An 18,923-nucleotide genomic window follows, 5' to 3' on the forward strand; every position below is an offset into this window, starting at 1 on the left:
ATCACTTACATCATAAAACAGTTTTCTATCAGCAGCTAGTCGTTTAGACGCCAGAGTCTTGGTAACATGATAGAAGGTAAGTAATGCTCTGTGTTGTCGAAGATCATCTTGGACTTTCACAGATTCTATAAGAGTGGGAATCAGTTCAGGCCACTGTCGAGGACAATCCAATCGAGCAACTTTTGCAATCAGCACGGCAATCTGAGTTGCAATCTAAAGGAAAAAAAATTAACTTTCAGAAATAAACATGAAATTAAAGCAATAGGTAAGGAATATGTTCACAGCTGAAAATTACCTTCTTAGTGAATCATACATTTAACAAAAATAAGTAAGATTTCACTGAACAAATGTTTAAGACAGTAGCTCTCAACATGTGGTCTATGGGACCTTGGGGGGCCTAGGATCTTTTCTATGAGGTCAACCCTTCTATAACTTCTAAAATAACATCACAACATAGTAAATACTAGATATATTTGAAATTCTAGACATTTTTTAAGTAGCCAGACAGTAAAAAGATATGCAAAAATGCAGAACAATGTTACTCTCTTCATTAAATATTTATTGTTTGGGGAAATAGCTACCGTTCACTATGTAAAATTACAGTTCACTTTTTAAAATTCAATCCATATTAATAAATGTTTTAGGTTTATCATTTTTAATTTCTAGTACAATAAACATCAACATATATAACTCTTCCATGTTTTATTTCAGCAGTATAAGGAAGTTCTAAGGATGTAAACTTTGAGAACCACTGATCTAAGAGTGGAAATGAATATCAATATTAGGTATTCACATAATGATATTTGTTCAGATCAGAGTTTCAAAATATTGGTTGACAGAAAACCTAAGCAATGGTTTACCCCTCAATTACCCAAGCCCCTCCCTGACAACCACCTCCTTCCCCACAGAGAGTAACTCTGTTCCTCTCCAACTTTCATCAATTCTCCTTAGCTGAGAAACTGCAAAAAAAAAAAAAAAGAACTCAGATCATGTAAGTAGGTTTAGATAAAACTACATTGGATACACCTCCTAATACAGTGTGCTTTAAGAGTCAAATGAAAAGAATCAAATGTAAGAAATAGTAACTTGGAAAATATAATTTTTGTATCATAAGCAAACTTATTTTATTCTTAAAAGAAAAATCTCACTAAAAGGGAAAGAAAAAATAAAATTATATAATCCACTATCTATCCCCCACAGAGTAGTAAGAAGTGAAAATGTGATGAGGGAAACAGACAAAATTCAGAAGTCTGGACTTCCCTGGTGGTCTGCTGGTGGGGAATCTGACTGCCAATGCAGGGGAAATGGGTTCAATTCCTGGCCTGGGAAGATCCCACATGCCGTGGAGCAACTAAGTCTATGCATCACAATTACTGAGCCAGTGCTCTAGAGCTCACGAGGCACAGCTACTGAGTCCTGCATGCCTAAAGCCCGGGCTCCGCAACGAGAGAAGCCACCTCACTGAGAAGCCTGTGAGAAGCCACCTCACCGAGAAGCCTGTGAGAAGCCACCTCACCGAGAAGCCTGTGAGAAGCCACCTCACCGAGAAGCCTGTGAGAAGCCACCTCACTGAGAAGCCTGTGAGAAGCCACCTCACTGAGAAGCCTGTGAGAAGCCACCTCACCGAGAAGCCTGTGCACTGCAAAGAAAACCTAGCACAACCAAAAATTAAAAAAAAACAAATCTTTTAAAAAAAAAATCAGAAGCCATCCTGTAATTGGGGGGGGGGATTATTTCAATAATTAATATACAGAGAGATAATTTCAATATTGGCTCCAAAACTGGGAAGTTAAAAAATATATAGGTGTATCTTCAAATGATTCTGAGTTTTAAATCAGTAAGAGCCAAATCTAATCAAAATTCTTCACAGCTAGAATTGGATATCAAAATTTAAAAACCATCAGAGAAGTGTATATAAACATCACAAGTGAGCATTATGTAATAAAATTTTATTTTTAAAGCAAAGAACCAAAGTTAGTTTGGAAAAGAAGGAAAAAAACCAAGGGAAAGGGAAGAACAGTTGGCACTCATTTTCTCACTAACCTGGTTTATCGGTTCATTGAAGTTGGTGATTAGTCCTGCACGCAAGGTAGATTTCTCCTCCTCTGAGAGAGCACTGTAAAAAGACATGTTTATTATGCAAGAGAACGCTGCAAAATTATGAATGCAGGTAAGCATGACAGAATTTTAACAATAAAAAGTCTTTCAAACAATGTGGCCCTGATTGTTCGGGTAATTAAACAGAATTATTTCCATTTCTTGTATACTGACACATCAGGTAATTCAAACTTCCTTCACAGCTGAATAAATAGGAAGCACAAAACAGTGCAGAAACTACTAGGAAATAAGACAAGTCTAGACTATAGAAGGTGATATTCTGATGTCTGCTTCTACTGATATAAAAACAGCTGCTGACTAAAACATTTAATGTCTGGCTTTTAAAAAAAATCTATAAATAAATGCTAGTCTTACACTGACTTCTTTACAAAATTCTCTGTGGAAGAGAGGATCAGAAACAAGAGAATATTTGGTATGGAAAACTTGTTAAATCAAGCAGCTTAAAATCTTTCAGGGACCTCCCTGGTAGCCCAGTGTATAAGGCTCTGGGCTCCCAAAGCAGGGGCCTGAGTTCGATCCTTGGTGGGACTAAGACGCCAGAGTCCGAAACTGAGTCCATGTGCTCTAGAGTCCGCGGTCCGAAACTAGAGAAGCCATGTCTTAAAAGGCTGAACATAACACTGATAATTTTGACCGCAAATGAGGAAGGCAACTAGACAGCAAAAGGACAGATATGGCAAATATTCACTGTATAAGACTGCACATATTTTGAATTATATGAATGTTTTATTTTAAAATTAAATTTTAAACCCTTCATTTTAAGGTTTTCTATTCTGGCTATGATAAAGTAGCTGTTAGTGAATGAATCACTCCCTCAAAATTAGCTATATAAAAGTTGCATACAATTTTTCCTAATGTTTTAAGGCATCTGTTGAGTTGAAATGTGCCCCCCACTCCACCAAAAGGTATGTCCAAGTTCTAACCCCAAATACCTGTGAATGTGACCTTATTTGGAAGGGCTTTGCAGATGCAATCACACTAAAATGAGGTCATACTGGATTAGAGTAGGCCCTAGTCCAATGATTGGTGCCACTCATAGGAAGAGAAAATTCTGAACATAGACACAGAAGAGACACCTGAAAATAAGGCTATGTGACAATGAAGACCAAGACTAGAGTTATATTTGAAGATTAATGTACCTCTCTTGGTAACTGATGAAAAAGCAGCACAAAATCAGTAATAATATAAAGGATTTGAATAACATAATTAACAAATTTGACCTAACTGATAAACATAATAAAACATTACAATCCACAACAGCAAACATACATGGTTTACAAATGCATACAGAACATTTACCAACATACCATATGTTGGGATCATAAAATAAGACAGCATAGTCCAAAGAATGAAATCATTAACAGAAAACAAAAAAAGTCCCACATGTTTGGAAATTACATGATATACTTCTAACTAACCCATGGGTCTAAAATGAAATCAAAATTTTAAAATATTTTTGACTAAATGGTAATGAAAATACTACATATTGAGGCTTATGAAACTGAACTAAAGTCACAATTATAAAAAAAAGCCTTATGTTTTAAATGCATATAGAAGAAAAACTGAAAACTACCTAAGCTTCCATTTAAAAAAGCTAGAAAAAGAACAGTCAAATTAAATTCAAAAAAGTAACTAAAAGTACATTAAGCCTGATAAAGTACAATACCTAAAGCAATGAGAGACAAATAGGTCAACAAGTTAAAGTAGAGAAATCCAAAAACAGACCCCTATGTGTAAAGTGCCTGATAGGTTATAAGGGAATCACTGAAATGCGACAGGGAAAAAACACATGGAGCTGCCCTACTTCACATCTTTACCTTACACAGCAATGACAGACACACCATACACCAAAATCTGAAAAGCAAAACAAAGCTTCTAGCAGAAAACACATTTTCATGACGTTGTGTTGAGCAAAAACTTTGTAAACAGATCCCAAAAGAATGAATTACAACAAGAAAGGTAGCTAAACTGAACTTAAATTAAAACTGAGTTTCATCAAAAAATACCAGTAAGAAAGTGAACAGGCAAGTCATGAAACAGGAGAAGATATTTTCAATATGTATATTCAACAAAGGACTTCTACCCAAATATATATAAAGTTCCATAAATCAATAAGATAGTTCCATTTTTTTAGATGTGCAAATGGCAGGTCCTTCACAAAAGAAGAGCTAATGAGGACGAGTCCGGTCAGTTTAGTTGTTCAATCGTATTCGACTCTTTCTGACCCCATGGATTGCAGCATGCCAGGTTTCCCTGTCCATCACCAACTCCAGGAGCTTGCTCAAACTCATGTCCATCAAGTCGGTGATGCCATCCAACCATCTCATCCTCTGTCGTCCCCTTCTCCTCCTGCCCTCAATCTTTCCAGCATCAGGGTCCTTTCCAATCAGTCAGTTCTTCACATCAGGTGGCCAAAGTATCGGAGCTTCAGCTTCAGCATCAGTCCTTCCAGTGAATATTCAGGACTGATTTCCTTTAGGATTGACTGGTTTGATCTCCTTAGCAGTTCAAGGGTCTCTCAAGAGTCTTCTCCAACACCACAGTCGAAAGCATCAATTCTTTGGCACTCAACTTTCTTTACAGTCCAACTCTCACATCCATACATGACTACTGGAAAAACCATAGCTTTGACTAGATGGACCTTTGTCAGCAAAGTAATGTCTCTGCTTTTTATAATGCTATCTTGGTTTGTTGTAGCTTTTCTTCCAAGGAGCAAGCATCTTTTAATTTCATGGCTACACTCACCATCTGCAGTGATTTTGGAACCCAAGAAAATAAAGTCTGTCACTGCTTCCATTGTTTCCTCATCCGTGTACCATGAAGTGATGGGACCAGATGCCATGATCTTTGTTTTTTGAATGCTGAGTTTTAAGACAGCTTTTTCACTTTCCTTTTCACTTTCAAGAGGCTCTTTAGTTCCTCTCCGCTTTCTGCCATAAGGGTGGTGTTACCTGCATATCTGAGGTTATTGATATTTCTCCCAGCAATCTTGATTCCAGTTTGTGCTTCATCCAGCCCAGCATTCTGCATGATGTACTCTGCATATAAGTTCAATAAGCAGGGTGACAACATACAGCCTTGACATACTCCTTTCCCAATTTAGAACCAGTCCATTGTTCCATGTCCAGTTCTAACTGTTGCTTCTTGACCTGCATATAGTTTTCTCAGGAAGCAGGTAAGGCGGTCTGGTATTCCCATCTCTTTAAGGATTTTCCAGTTTGTTGTGATCCACAGAGTCAAAGGTTTTGGCGAAGTCAATAAAGCAAAAGTAGATATTTTTCTGGAACTCTCTTGAGACTAGCAAGTATATGAAAAAACTACTCATTGTCTATAAGGAAAATGCAGTAATTTCCAAGCACACCAGCATGACTAAAATGAAACAAACCAGACCAACTATGGTGAGAATGTGGAGCAAATGTCAACACTCATGCTACTGGTGGAAGGGCAAACTGGTAAAAATAGCTTACAAAACTAACTGATAGTATCTACTAAAGTTGAAAGCAAGAAAAATATCTATTTCTGCTTCATTGAATATGCTAAAGCCTTTGACTGTGTGGATCACAACAAATTGTGGAAAATTCTTAGAGATGGGAATACCAGATGAGCATATGTGTCTTCTGAGAAATCTGTATGCAGTTCAAGAAGCAACAGCTAGAACTGGACATGGAACAATGGACTGGTTCAAAACCAGGAAAAGGAGTACATCAAGGCTGTATATTGTCACCCTACTTATTTAACTTAAATTCGGAGTACATCATGCAAAATGCCAGGCTGGATGAATCACAAGTTGGAATCAAGATTGCTGGGAGAAAAACCAATAATCTCAGACATGCAGATGATATCACTGCAAATTAAAAGACATCTGCTCCTTGGAAGAAAAGCTATAACAAACCTAGACAGCATATTAAAAAGAAGAGACATTATTTGCCAACAAAGGTCTGTATAGTCAAAGCTATGGTTTTTCCAGCTGATGTCTATGGATGTGCAAGTTGCACCACAACTTGCTGAGTGTCGAAGAATTGATGCTTTTGAATTATGGTGCTGGAAAAGACTCTTGAGAGTCCCTAGGACTGCAAGGAGATCAAACCAGTCAATCCTAAAGGAAATCAACCCTGAATATTCATTGGAAGGACTGATGCTGCTGTTGAAGCTGCAATACTTTGGTCACCTGATGCAAAGAGCCAACTCATTGAAAAAGACCCTGATGCTGAAAAAGACTGAAGGCAGGAGAAGAAGGGGCAGAGGAGGATGAAGCGGTTAGATAGCATCACTGACTCAATGGACATGAGTGTGAGCAAATTCCAGGAAATGGAGGACAGAGGAGCCTGGTGTGCTGCAATCCATGCGGTTGCAAATAGCCAGACATGACTTAGTGACTGAACAACAACTAAAGTTGAACATACACCTGATCATCATAAATGACAGTAAAATTCAAACTTATATATGCAACAAGATATGTAAAAGGTTTTTCAAAGAAGCATTATCTTTGACAGTCAAAAACTACAAACAACCTTCATACCCATCAACAGCAGAATGGACAGACAGTGGTAATACATTCCTAAAATGGGATGCTATACTTCTACATAAAAGAGCAAAGTACTGCCACTCGCAACTACATGGATAAATCTCATAATTATAACACTGGATACAAGTCAGACACAAAAGAGAACATACTATGACTTCCATTTGTGTGAAGTTAAGAAACAGGTAAAAACTAATCTCGGGTGAGAGACGGCAGATCTTTGAGGAGGGTATATAGGTGACTGTGAAGGGGCAAAAGGGAAGTTTCTGGGGTGCTAGTTCTACCTAGTTCTAAGTGGCAGTTACACAGGTGTGCTACATTACAAACATTCAAGGTGTACCCTTCATGTGTGCACTTTTTAAGCACATTTTTATTACACTTCAATAAGTGTTTTTAATCTTAACAGTGACTTCTGTAAGATTAGTAAACAAATGAGAAAACAAAGATTAAAATAAACATGGGGGGAGGGGAGATGTGGAACAGGTAAAAAGAGTTAAAAAAAAAAAAGTAGAAACTTCCAGTTATAATGCAAAATAAGTCATGGGGATATAATGTACAGCTTGGCAACTACAGTTAATAATACTGCACTGTGTATTTGAAAGTTTCTAAGAGAGTAAACCTTAAAATTCATCACAAGAAAAAAAAAACCTCTCTCTGTGTGGTGACTTCCTGATGGCTCAGCAGGTAAAGAATCTGCCTGCAATGCAAGGTTCACAGGAGACACAGGCTCCATTCCCGGGTGGGAAGATCCCCTGGGGAAGGAAATGGCAACCCATGCCAGTCCTCTTGCCTGGAGCGTCCCACGGGCAGAGGAGGCTTGTGAGCGACAGGCAGTCCAAAGAACCTGACACGACCCACCCAAGGGCACAGCAGCACATGAATGGGGACGAAGTAAACTGCGCACAGCGGTGATCACTCCACAATACAGACACATTTTGAATCATTACGTAATTATATTGGAAACTCATATGTTATATGTCAATTGAACCTCAGTTTAAAATACTAAATATCTAGGCAAAAGGAGTCAAAGCCCAATGCAAGTCTATGCTTTTCCATTAAAAATTATCCCCCTAATCTTTTTATAATGCTGCTGAACTTTCCAATTTTAATAGTTTCCTTCTGTCAATCAAATCCCTGAAACAATGCTTTTTCTTAAAATGTTTTGATTCAAGCTTGAAATGCAAGTTTTCTTCTATGCCAAGAAGGCAGGTTCAACAGTTTTCATGGTTCTCATAATTTAAATTGAGAGTATAATATAACGATTCGTTACTAAAGCAGAGAAGAGACCATGTAAATATACATATATACCTGTTAAAGAAAAGAAGCCCTTAACCTGAGAAATCTCATGACTTCAGCAATTTTCCAATAACAGTTAGCACACACCTTCAACTTGTGCATGTTTTCAATTAGAAGAATTCAGACTATATTCCAAACAGAGACTGGACAGTATCTAATTAATTAGGACCCAGTAAAAGGTGCATTTTATGTAGTAATGATAAAGCTTAATCATTCTGTGAAAATATTAGTAAGAATAGAAACTATAAGATGGCACTTTCATGAGAACACAGATTTTTTTTAAGTGTCTTAAGTTCAAATATGAGTTCAATAACAAATCTTTGCTCCTTTGTTTTACATTTTTACCATCTTTGCTGTCTAAGTACATTCATCTCCCTTCCAGTTTGGATCTCAATATTATCACTAACAGCTTGGGGTTTAACTACCTAATTAAAATTTAAACTAAATTCCAGTTTCCAATTCTTTACATGAAAGTACAATCTGAAATATTTAATCATAATTCACTCTCCCATCCAAGACAGTCATTTATTCTTCATATAACTTGTAAAACAAAATTAATTTTAGGAGACACATAAAATCTAATTGGACATAGCAACAGAAACATGTCTTGCTGCATTGTTTCCTACAACTCAACAAAATACACTTTCTCATCACTAAACATTCCATTTCTCTCAAAATTATGAATTAATTTTAAAAGAAAGATTTGATTAATATTACAGCATCCTAACTGTAGCCTTAAAAATTCTAGTTACTTCCAGTATTATCCAAGAGCATATTTTACAGCCCACTTTGAGGCACTCTATTTTTTTAAAAAGGGCCTATGAACATAAAAACTGCAGAGCTGCAGTACCATCTACTGGAGAATAAAGACTATGTTACCTCTTTGGCAAAGTTTTACATTTTTTTTAATTGGAGGATAACTGCTTTACAATACTGTAGTGGTCTCTGCTATAAGTCAATGCGAATCAGCCATAATTTTATACATATCCCCTCCTCTCAGGGCTTCCCCAGTAGCTCAGCAGTGAAGAATATACCTGCAATGCAGAAGATGCAGGTTCAATCCCTGGGTCAGGGAAGATCCCCTGGAGAAGAAAAGAGCAACCCACTCCAATATTCTTGCCTGGAAAACCCCATGGAAAGAGGAACCTTGCGGCTACAGCCCATGGGGTCACAAAGAGTCAGATGTGACTTAGTGACTAAACAACAACAAACTCCCTCTTGTGCCTCTCCCCCAAACCAAAGTTTACTATTTCCTACCAAATTCCTGGGTCCTGTCTATACTGTCTTTCCATCAATCATATAACATGCAATTAACTATTACAATAGATTTTCTCACTTAACCACCTACCGAGTAGTTACAACTGAAACTGATATTACAAATGTGTACTACTCAATTTCTACCACAGAGGCAACTATGCATAAGACTAGACAATTAACATCAGCTGACACAGAGATGACCTGGAAGTTCCTTCTCAATGACATTTTCCAGAATTCTAGCCTTGTACTTTCCTTTAAAAAAAAGGCATTTTTTTCAAATATGTTTCAGCATTTATTTTGTGCCCATAAAATTAAAGATCCTTGAAAACAGAAGGCCAACGAGAAGTCCACATGTTCTATGCCCAAAGCAGGGGAGAACTCACAGAGAAAAGCAGTAAGACAGCTAGTGATCTGTAATTAACCATGTAGAACACATTTCTTCTTCAGTCGCTAACACACCTTTTTTTCTTTTAAATATCAAACAAATCACAAATGTGCATAGCTCAGGGAGCATATAAATCTCTGTATTGTTCCCATTTTAGTATATGTGCTACTGAAGAAAGCACAAATGAATTTTTTTATATACAGAGTGAAGATTAATGGATGACAGTCTTAGACCTCCTTGAATGTGAAAAGGATGAGCTTGAGAGGGGAAAAGAGATGGAACTTACTGAGGTGCTACACGTCTCCAGTAGCGATCAATTCCATTTTTAAAATACAACACAGCAAGCCACCTTACATTTATATCCAGAGTGTGGTTTGTGAAAATATTCTGTAAATAAAAAACAAAGCATCAGAATGAACATGTAATAAGTTAAATGTATAGTTAATATATCACAATAAAGTACAGATAGATGTTTCAGACACAGAAATACAAATATCATATAATACAGCTCATGTGTGCGAGCTCAGTCATGTCCAACTCTTTGCGACTCCATGGACTATGGCCCACCAGGCTCCTCTGTCCATGGAATTTTCCAGGCAAGAATGCTGGAGTGGGCTGCCATTTCCTTCTCCATGATATAGTTTATATGCAGAATCTAACAAAAGGGTATAAATAAACTTATTTACAAAAGTGGAGTCACAGATGAAGAAAACAAACTTATGGTTACCAGGGGAAGGATAATTGGGAGGTTGGGACTGACATATACACACGACTATACATAAAATAGATGGTAAGAACCTGCCGTATAGCACAGCAAACTCTACCCAATATTCTGTAATGGCCTGTATGAGAAAAGATTATTTTAAAAAAACAGTGGGTTTATGTATAGGAATACCATTCACTTTGCTGTACTGAAACTATCACAACACTAAATCAATGATGCTATTGTTGTTTGTTGTTTAGTCACTAAGTCATCGCCGTTTCCTACTCCAGGGGATCTTCCCGACCCAGGGATAGAACCCTCGGCTTTTACATCTCCTGCACTGGCAGATGGATTCTTTACCACTGCACCACCATCAACTATACCTCAATAAAATTTAAAAACAAAAAAAATTTAAGTATGGACAGATTTTTACCTAAATGCTTCACTTAAATTTTATCATTACACATATATTGTTACTTTCTAAGTATCTATAGCTCTACGTTTCATGTAAGAAAGCATATCTGCTTAGGAGTATGCTAATTATGTAAGCTGAGTAATGGCTATGTACAGAGTCATTTCACTATTCTATTTTTAGGTATATTTTAAATTTTTCCTAAGAAAAAATTAAACTTGAAACAACAAATCTAATTATACAGTAAAATTTACCACATGAAACTAAAATAAACACCTCTAGGACTTCCCTGGTGCTACAGTGGATAAGAATCCACCTGCCAATACAGGAGACCTGGGTTTGATCCCTTGTTCAGGAAGATCTCACATCCCCACACCACAGAGTATCTAAGCCCATGCACCATAACTACTGAAGCCCATATGCCCTCCAGCCCTCCAGCCTTCCAGCCTGCGTGCTGCAATGACTGAAATCCCACATGCATACAGTAACAAGAAAAGCCACCATGATGAGAAGCCCCACAACTGGAAAGGAGCCCCTGCTCTCCACAAGTAGAGAAAGCCTTCGGGCAGCAACAAAGACCCAGCACAACCAAAAAATAAATAAATAATTTAATTATATAAATAAAATAAACACAGCTAAATTTAGAAAGAAAAAGTAGACCCACCAACAGAATGAACTAAATAATTTCAAAGTATCCTCCTTATCAAAGCAATTATGCTTATCAACAAGTTAGATAACAAAATATTTTCAAGTATTATAAAAGCAGAAGTGCTATGAATAATTTCAAATCAAAGTTAACCATTACTCAAAAAATTTATTCACTGTGTTAATCCCAATACAGGCAATTCCTGCCTTCCACCATCATGAGACAGTGCAAAAATGACTGTGCAAGCTAAACCATGCAATATGACCTTGAAATCAAAATTACAACTGTTATGTGACCTTTTAAATTTATTAAAACTGTTACCAAAAATTTATAATAATTATAAAGGTATATGAAATAAGAAGAGTAAAATTAATATTTACAGTATAATTTAAAATATCACAAACAGAATTAAAGTGTATTTTATTGCTTTCTAAGAAAATCCCTGGCGGTCCACTGCTTAGGACTCCATGCTTCCACTGCAGGGAGCATAGGTTTGACCCCTGGTTGGGGAATTAAGACCCTGCATGTATAATAATAAAATTCTAGAATAGTGGGTAGATGGGACAAATAGGAATTGTAGGGATATATTAACTAAAACTGTACTACAATTCAGACCTAGAACAACTCAAATCCCTAGAACTGACCTCTTAAACACAACCTTGTGTGGGAAAACCTCAAAGTCAAAAATACTGATGTGGAAGTATGTCTTTCACTATATAAAAAAAATTTATATGTTAAGTATTAAAAATAGATATGATACTATAATCCTATTTTTAAAAAATCATGTGCATACCAAAAAAAAGCTACAGAGACAGTTGTGTAATGCCTATTTATTCCTTAAAATCTGTGACAACTGAGGCAGAGTCCCTCTGCCGGTGTCCTTGCCAAAGAAAGCACAGTTTCTCTCACCACATTAACTGCAAGGCTAATTAATTAATTGCATTAGGTCTTAGCCATTTACATGTCTACCTTCCACACTAGACTGAGTTGTGCCTTATGAGTGGAGTCCAGCACAGAGCCTGACAAAGCAGAAACTTCGTAAGTATCTATTGAGCAAATGAGTGAATGAATGAAAGCAATGTGGGAATATTGTGGAAGCTGGTAGATCTCAACCTAACTCAGCTATACCAAGGAACCAAGAAAAGTAAAGCTGCAGGTGTCAATACAAGTAAATATATATTAAATAAACATATTGAAAAATCAGGCTGGAACACACACCTGAGATCAGGTACACAAATTTAGGAATCTCCAGACTAAACTGGATGGCTAAGGCTCAAACAGAACCAACGTACCAAAACAGTGAGAACGGGGAAAAAGAAAGAAATAACTTACATTCAGCAGTTTTTAAATCTATTATTATCTATACTCCATCTAAAAGAAACTTTACTATCCCTCTAAGAAGAAAAGTAAACCTAATAACAATAAAAACAAACAGGTTTAGGCACTTAATATTTATAATTCATACATTACACAGAAAGTATCAAGCAAGTCTATTGCTTCTCCCAAAGTCAAGCAGTAACTAAAATAAGAAATTCCAGAACTCTTTTATATTTTGGTCTGAAAAAACACATGACTAATTACAAAGCATACTCATTTAAATAAGCATATGAAGAGTAAAGACACAAGATTTTCTAAAGATTTACATACTATGCCCCAAATTTACAAACACAATGCTGGAATGAGCTATGAGAAGAAGACACTTTCTTCAGTCTCTCTAGAAATTAATCTGTTTTTTATCTCTGTGTTACTGTGCCAAAGAGACAATTTTCTCATGTTATATTCAGAATACCCAGTATGACTTCGGATACTTAATCTCCCTTCCAGGCATGACTAGTATATCTTCTCAAATGGAACAATCAAAACTTTTCAGTCATGAAGTCAAAATATGTATGTAATGCCACAGCTTTCTATTTTACAAGATACAGTAAACTGTTCTGTTCTGAATTTTTGACCCAGTCACAAATACTGAATCAGTTTTGATTCAATTCAAAGCCTCCTTGCCATGGCCAGAAACTAAATCTCAAACACCAATCAGAGTTCTCAAATTTTCAGAAGAAAAAGAATAAGAAAGGTCTTCAATGCAAAAAGACATCTTTTCATTCTGGCAATGAGAAAACAATTTTGATTAATTATCCAAAAGCTTTAAACTCCCAGAAAGACTTAAAGCAGTGTTAATTATTATACTATTTCCCATAATATCCAGGAAAAAAAATCAGATATGTTAAGAAAATAATTTTTAGACGGGGGAAAAGAAAATGTTTTAAAGTGAGAATGATAGACCTGACTAATGCAGCAGTGGGGAGACCTCTGACAAAGAATTCTGACAATGTAAACTAACTGGGGCAAGGAGAAGGATGAAGACAAAACATCAAAGTGTACCACTATAGTCTTCATTCAGTCAGCATTAACACAGTAAAACAGATCATCAACACAGTGCTGCCTGCTGAGCAGATTGTACCAGTTAAATCCCCTACACACAGACCAGTCCTGTCCCGAGAGAGCGTTCTTAAATCCAATATGTTCCTGAGTTCAACAACGTTAACCAAGGCACCCAACTAACGGAGTCAGCTATATACTCTACTGTAATAGGTTTATAATACTTCTCACACAAATAATATGAACATAATTTTTTTTAATCTTACAGTCCAGTCCCTTGAAAAGTACAGTAGTAAGTGCAACAGCTGACATACTGACAGGGGCTGGCACACACGTTCACATCGTTAAAAGTTTGCAACTTGAAGATTCATATGTAGGAGACTTACTGTACCCTGAGGGGTTATTTATTCAACCATCAACAAACATTTCTTAAACATCCTCAAGAGCCACGCCCTGAATTAGTATGTGGCAGGAGGGATGGCAGCCAAACATCTGGATCAGTTTCACTAAAGTAAGTTAAATTTAATTTAGAACAATTAAAATAAACTACCTCATTCTATCGAAAATAATAGTAAACTCTTTAGAACAACTTACCAGCAACACTGAATAGAAACCTGGCTGCGTTTCCCACTGCTTCAGCTGCTCTTCAGCGGGTTTTAACACGGCAGTATCCTGACTGGTGGCCTGTGTTAAGACCTGAAGGACAACAGTACTGGCACTATTGAGATCCATGGAAACCTGGAAATGACAAGTCAACATGCCTGAATGTACATTATACTTAAAAAATTAACAGTAACAAAAATGGAGAAAAGGCCTCAATGCTCTGAATTACTCCCATACTTCAATCTTTTACCTACTCTTTCAAGCTTCTGCTGGATTTCTCTTTCATGTACCACCCATACTCTTACTTAAAACCCCCATAATTCAAATTGCCTTTGCTTAAACCAATTTATTTCTAAAAGAAAATGCCATTTTATTATCCCATAAATACAAGGCAGTAAGTTGGAGGGGGGAGGGGCAATGACAAACAAAAAACAAAGTTACTAAATTCTGGTTAAACAACACTGCCTGCTCAAGACTCTAATTATTTTGTTTCTTTTTCTAGATAAGCATTATAAAAGCTATAAAAGTATTAACCATTTTACCCTTAAGAAGACCAGAAGGAAGAGAACTGAAAAAGGAATGCTTTGACTGATTGCTAAGTACCTCATGTTATCATCTTAGGTGCCTCCAATAATATGTATCTGAAACTTTTTTTTTTAATATAAAAGACAAAAGCATACCCAAGAGATATTGGAGGGGGGTGGTGGGGGGGAGGCAAGAGGACCTAAACCAACAAACAAAATATAAACCTTAAGTTAGAAAAGATCTTAAAGGTTGGATCCTTCAATAAAAATTTTTATAGAAGTTTAGTTAATGTACAATGTTGTGCTATTTTAAGTACACACCAGAGTGATTCCATTATTATAGTGTCTGAAACCATCCTAAAAACACATAAGGAATTTATTGAATTCTCTAGGATTCTGTTTCTAATCATCTCCAAAATTGTGTACGATTGTTTGTTAGGAAAGTATATGTAGTTGTTCACAATACACATATACAAAGTATGCAAAAGCAAAACTGAAAACGAGGACTTCCTTGGTGGTCCAGTGTTTAAGACTTCGTGACTGACTCTGTGCTTCCACTGCAGGAAACTCGGGTTTGACTCCTGGTTGGGTCACTAAGACCCCACATGCTGCACAGCATGGTCTAAAAACCTTTAAAAAAAAATTTTTTTTTTAAAAACTGAAAATTAAAAGTTGATAGAAACTAGTTCTTGGTACAGAGGTGACTGGGAGTTAGCTTTGTGATTCAATTCAGTTCAGTTCAGTTTGTGATAGCAATTGTCTAAAACTGAAGAATGTTCCAGATAGTAAAAGTCTAAGTCATTAACCCATAGTCAAAAGCAAATTACTTCCTTTGTTAAGAGTTGTAATTAAATTACAATGACTCAAGAAGAGGGAAGATCCCAAAAAGTTATTCAACAAGAAATCTGACCCAAAGTATTATAACTTTTAAGGAAATTAATCATTTTGAAGCCTTTGTGAATAAATAAGGGCAAGGATATAATAACTGGAATCAGACAAATATTACCAATTAGCAATGGAGTTGGACTAAGGTTATAAATTAGTAGTCTGTTCTTGTCTATATCTTAGAAATGATTAGGGTGGTTCCTTGTAAAACATATATTACCTCCCTCACTAATTAGGAGTTTTTTGTGGGTTTTTTTTTTTTAACTTTCTTGGTAAATTTTTTATTGAAGTTTAGCTAATGTACAGTGTTGTTAGTTTTAAGTCAATCACACATCAAGGTGATTTAATCACATTTGATCACAAATCACACAAAGTGATTTAATAACATATCAAAGTGATTCAGTTATTTTTATATAATATATATATGTCATATATATTTTTTCAGATTCTTTCACAGGAGCTTCTTGAATAAGTTTTAGTGTTTCGTTATCACTTGAAAATAAGTGTAAGGATTTTCACTCAATTTACAGGGTTTGTTGGTAATGTATGATTTCAAAAATAGGCTATAAAAGAGAGACGCACTTTATGGAGGCCCAAGAAGATACTTTAAAGAGACAGGCAGGACCTCCCTGGTGGTACAGTGGGTGAGAATCCACCTGCCAACGCAGGGGACATGGGCTCAGTCCCTAGTTCAGGAAGATTCCAGCTGAACCACCGCTGAGCCTGTGCTCTAGAGCTCATGAAGCACAACCAGTGAGCCCTCAGTCACGGCTGAGCCCTGCGCTGCCCGCAGGCTGCAGCGACTGGAGCCTGTTCTCCGCAAGAGAAGCCACCGCAGTGAGAAGCCCACGGAGCCACACCTAGAGAAAGCCCACGCAAAGCAATGAAGGGCCTGCGCAGCCAAAAGTTAACTAATTAATTAGTTAAAATGTTTTAAAGAAAATAAAGACAACAGCAATATACTTTTCTACCTAGTTGAAATACAATGCAAAACACAAAAGCAAGCCGTGTATGTAATTTTTACCTTTTCCAGTAGACACATTAAGAAACAGAAACACATGAAATTAGTTTTATTATATCATATTGAACTCAATATATCCAAAATGTTATCCTTTCAATATTTTGAAAATACTAATAATGAGATATTTTACATCTTTTATCCTAAATCTTCAAAATCCTGTCTATATTTTATACTTAAGGTACATCTCATTTCAAACTAACCCAATTTCAAGTACTCAACATCCACATGTGGCTAGTGGCTACCATATTAAGACAACTCTAGAAAAACCCACTCAAAGTGGCACCAATCAAGGACTGGCAACACCAGCATCACCTCACAGAAACACAAATTCTCAATCCTCTCTCCAAACCTAGCAAATGAAAACAGGGGCTGACAGCAGGAGGCACTGGGACGAAGAGCTGTGCTTTAATAAGTCCTCTAGGTAAATCTTAGTAATTGTCAAAGTCTGAGAAGCACAACTTTTAGAACATCTACAACTGAGGTCCATCTGAAAGTCCAGCTCTACTGGTAATGCAGTGGATGACAAAACATACAGGAGCTTCCATTACACATTCCTGAAAAAGAAGGTCGACCAGCACTGATTTGCAGTTCTCACAAGGGAACTGTCTAAAGTATGAAGAGCAGGAATTCACTGATTCTCCCCCAAGCAAAAGAATAATAAAGGTTTTTTTTTTTAAAAAAAAAAAAAGCCAGCATCTGAGCATATATTGCATGCCAAGCATTGCAGTATGTGCTTTACGTATTTATTCCTAATGATTATTCTATGTGGTAGGTACTATTATCACCATATGTTAGGTAGGAAACTAAAGGATCAGAGACCTTAGCTTGCCAAGGTCACAGACTACTAAGCGGCAGTCCCTGGACTTGAATACCACAGCCACTACTCTTAATCAGGATCTAATTCTGCCTTTCTGTGGTCCATGGGCCCAACAAGACACACAATATATAGTTAATAGATACTTGATGAATTAACAAAAGTGATCAATTCTGAACAATAAAGGACTTCACACTGAACCACATAGAAGCTTATTAACTGATTTATTCAACGAAATTACTGAAAACCTTTTTGTACCAGGCACTGTTCCAGGTGCTGTGAATACAGCCGTGAACGACATGGTGTCCCTGACTTCATGGAGTTTACATTCTAGTGGAAGAAGATAGTGTTAGGAGGTGATAGGAGGTAGTGATTAAAGAAAATAACGTTAAAGATGGACTCTGACTGTGTTACTTTAGATGAGTATTCCGAGAAGTCTGCTCTAGTGACATTTACAAGAGACATGAGAATGACAAGAAAGACCCAGCCGGGCAAAAATCTGAAAGCAGAGATCTGGATGCGGAAACCAATCGAAAGCAAAGTTTTAATATTATAAACAAACCTAAGAAAGCCAGTATAATTGACATTTAATGAGAAGAGGGGAAAGTTGTACAAGATAAGGTTGGAGAAACAGGCAGGAACAGATCATGTGAAGACTTTGCAGCGGAAAAACTAAAGTGTCTGGACTTTAGTACATGCACAAAAAAAAAGCCCCTGGAAGACAGGAAGAACATATGAATATAATAATAGAGAAAGGCTCCACCAGAACTCATCCCTACTCCAACCCTAAAAAGAAAGAAAAATACCATGTCTCTGTTTTGGGCTACTACTAAAAAAATAAAATCACTGACCACTGCCAACCCCCAGAGCAATTTATACCTAGAACAAAGATTACGCAGAGCACTCACACACACCTTCACACTTTACACTTCTCTAGACCTTCATGACAAAGCAATCTATGCACTCTAACCTTTATGCTCCACTTACCCTCACCATTTGGGCTTCCCTGGTAGATCAGTGGTGAAAGGAATCCACCTGCCAATGCAGGAGACACAGGTTCTATCCCTGGGTCAGGAAGAACCTCTGGAGAAGGATACGGCTACCCACTCAAGTATTCTTGCCTGGGAAATCCCGTGGACAGAGGAGCCTGGTGGGCTATAGACCATGGAGGCACAAAAGAGTTGGACACGCCTCAGGAACTCAACAACAACCCTCACGACTCATCTGGTCTAATGGGAATGACAGAATCCCTACCTCCCTCCAGCACCCTGATCCATCCAAGTCCTCCCCAGAAGAATATGCCCTGTCCTCTCCTCCTCTCGTTTTTGATTCCTGCTTCCAAGAGGCTCATTTCAGTCTGA

General features: G+C 37.0%; 1 protein-coding gene across 2 annotated transcripts in view; it reads right to left on the reverse strand.

Annotated features, from left to right (window-relative positions):
* Positions 1-18,923, reverse strand: part of IPO11 (importin 11) — a 192,957-nt gene that overhangs the window by 156,220 nt on the left and 17,814 nt on the right. For both annotated transcript variants that reach the window (XM_043488541.1, XM_043488542.1), the window contains exons 2-5: positions 14,310-14,453; positions 9,865-9,965; positions 2,044-2,116; positions 10-213 (exon numbers count right to left, since the gene is read on the reverse strand). In XM_043488541.1, the coding sequence (XP_043344476.1) occupies positions 10-213; positions 2,044-2,116; positions 9,865-9,965; positions 14,310-14,447 (516 nt within the window). In that variant the 5' untranslated portion in view covers positions 14,448-14,453. The remainder of the gene's footprint in view (positions 1-9; positions 214-2,043; positions 2,117-9,864; positions 9,966-14,309; positions 14,454-18,923) is intronic.

The sequence above is a fragment of the Cervus canadensis genome, chromosome 16 (assembly GCF_019320065.1).
Source record: "Cervus canadensis isolate Bull #8, Minnesota chromosome 16, ASM1932006v1, whole genome shotgun sequence".
In the NCBI taxonomy this organism is placed as follows: domain Eukaryota; kingdom Metazoa; phylum Chordata; class Mammalia; order Artiodactyla; family Cervidae; genus Cervus; species Cervus canadensis.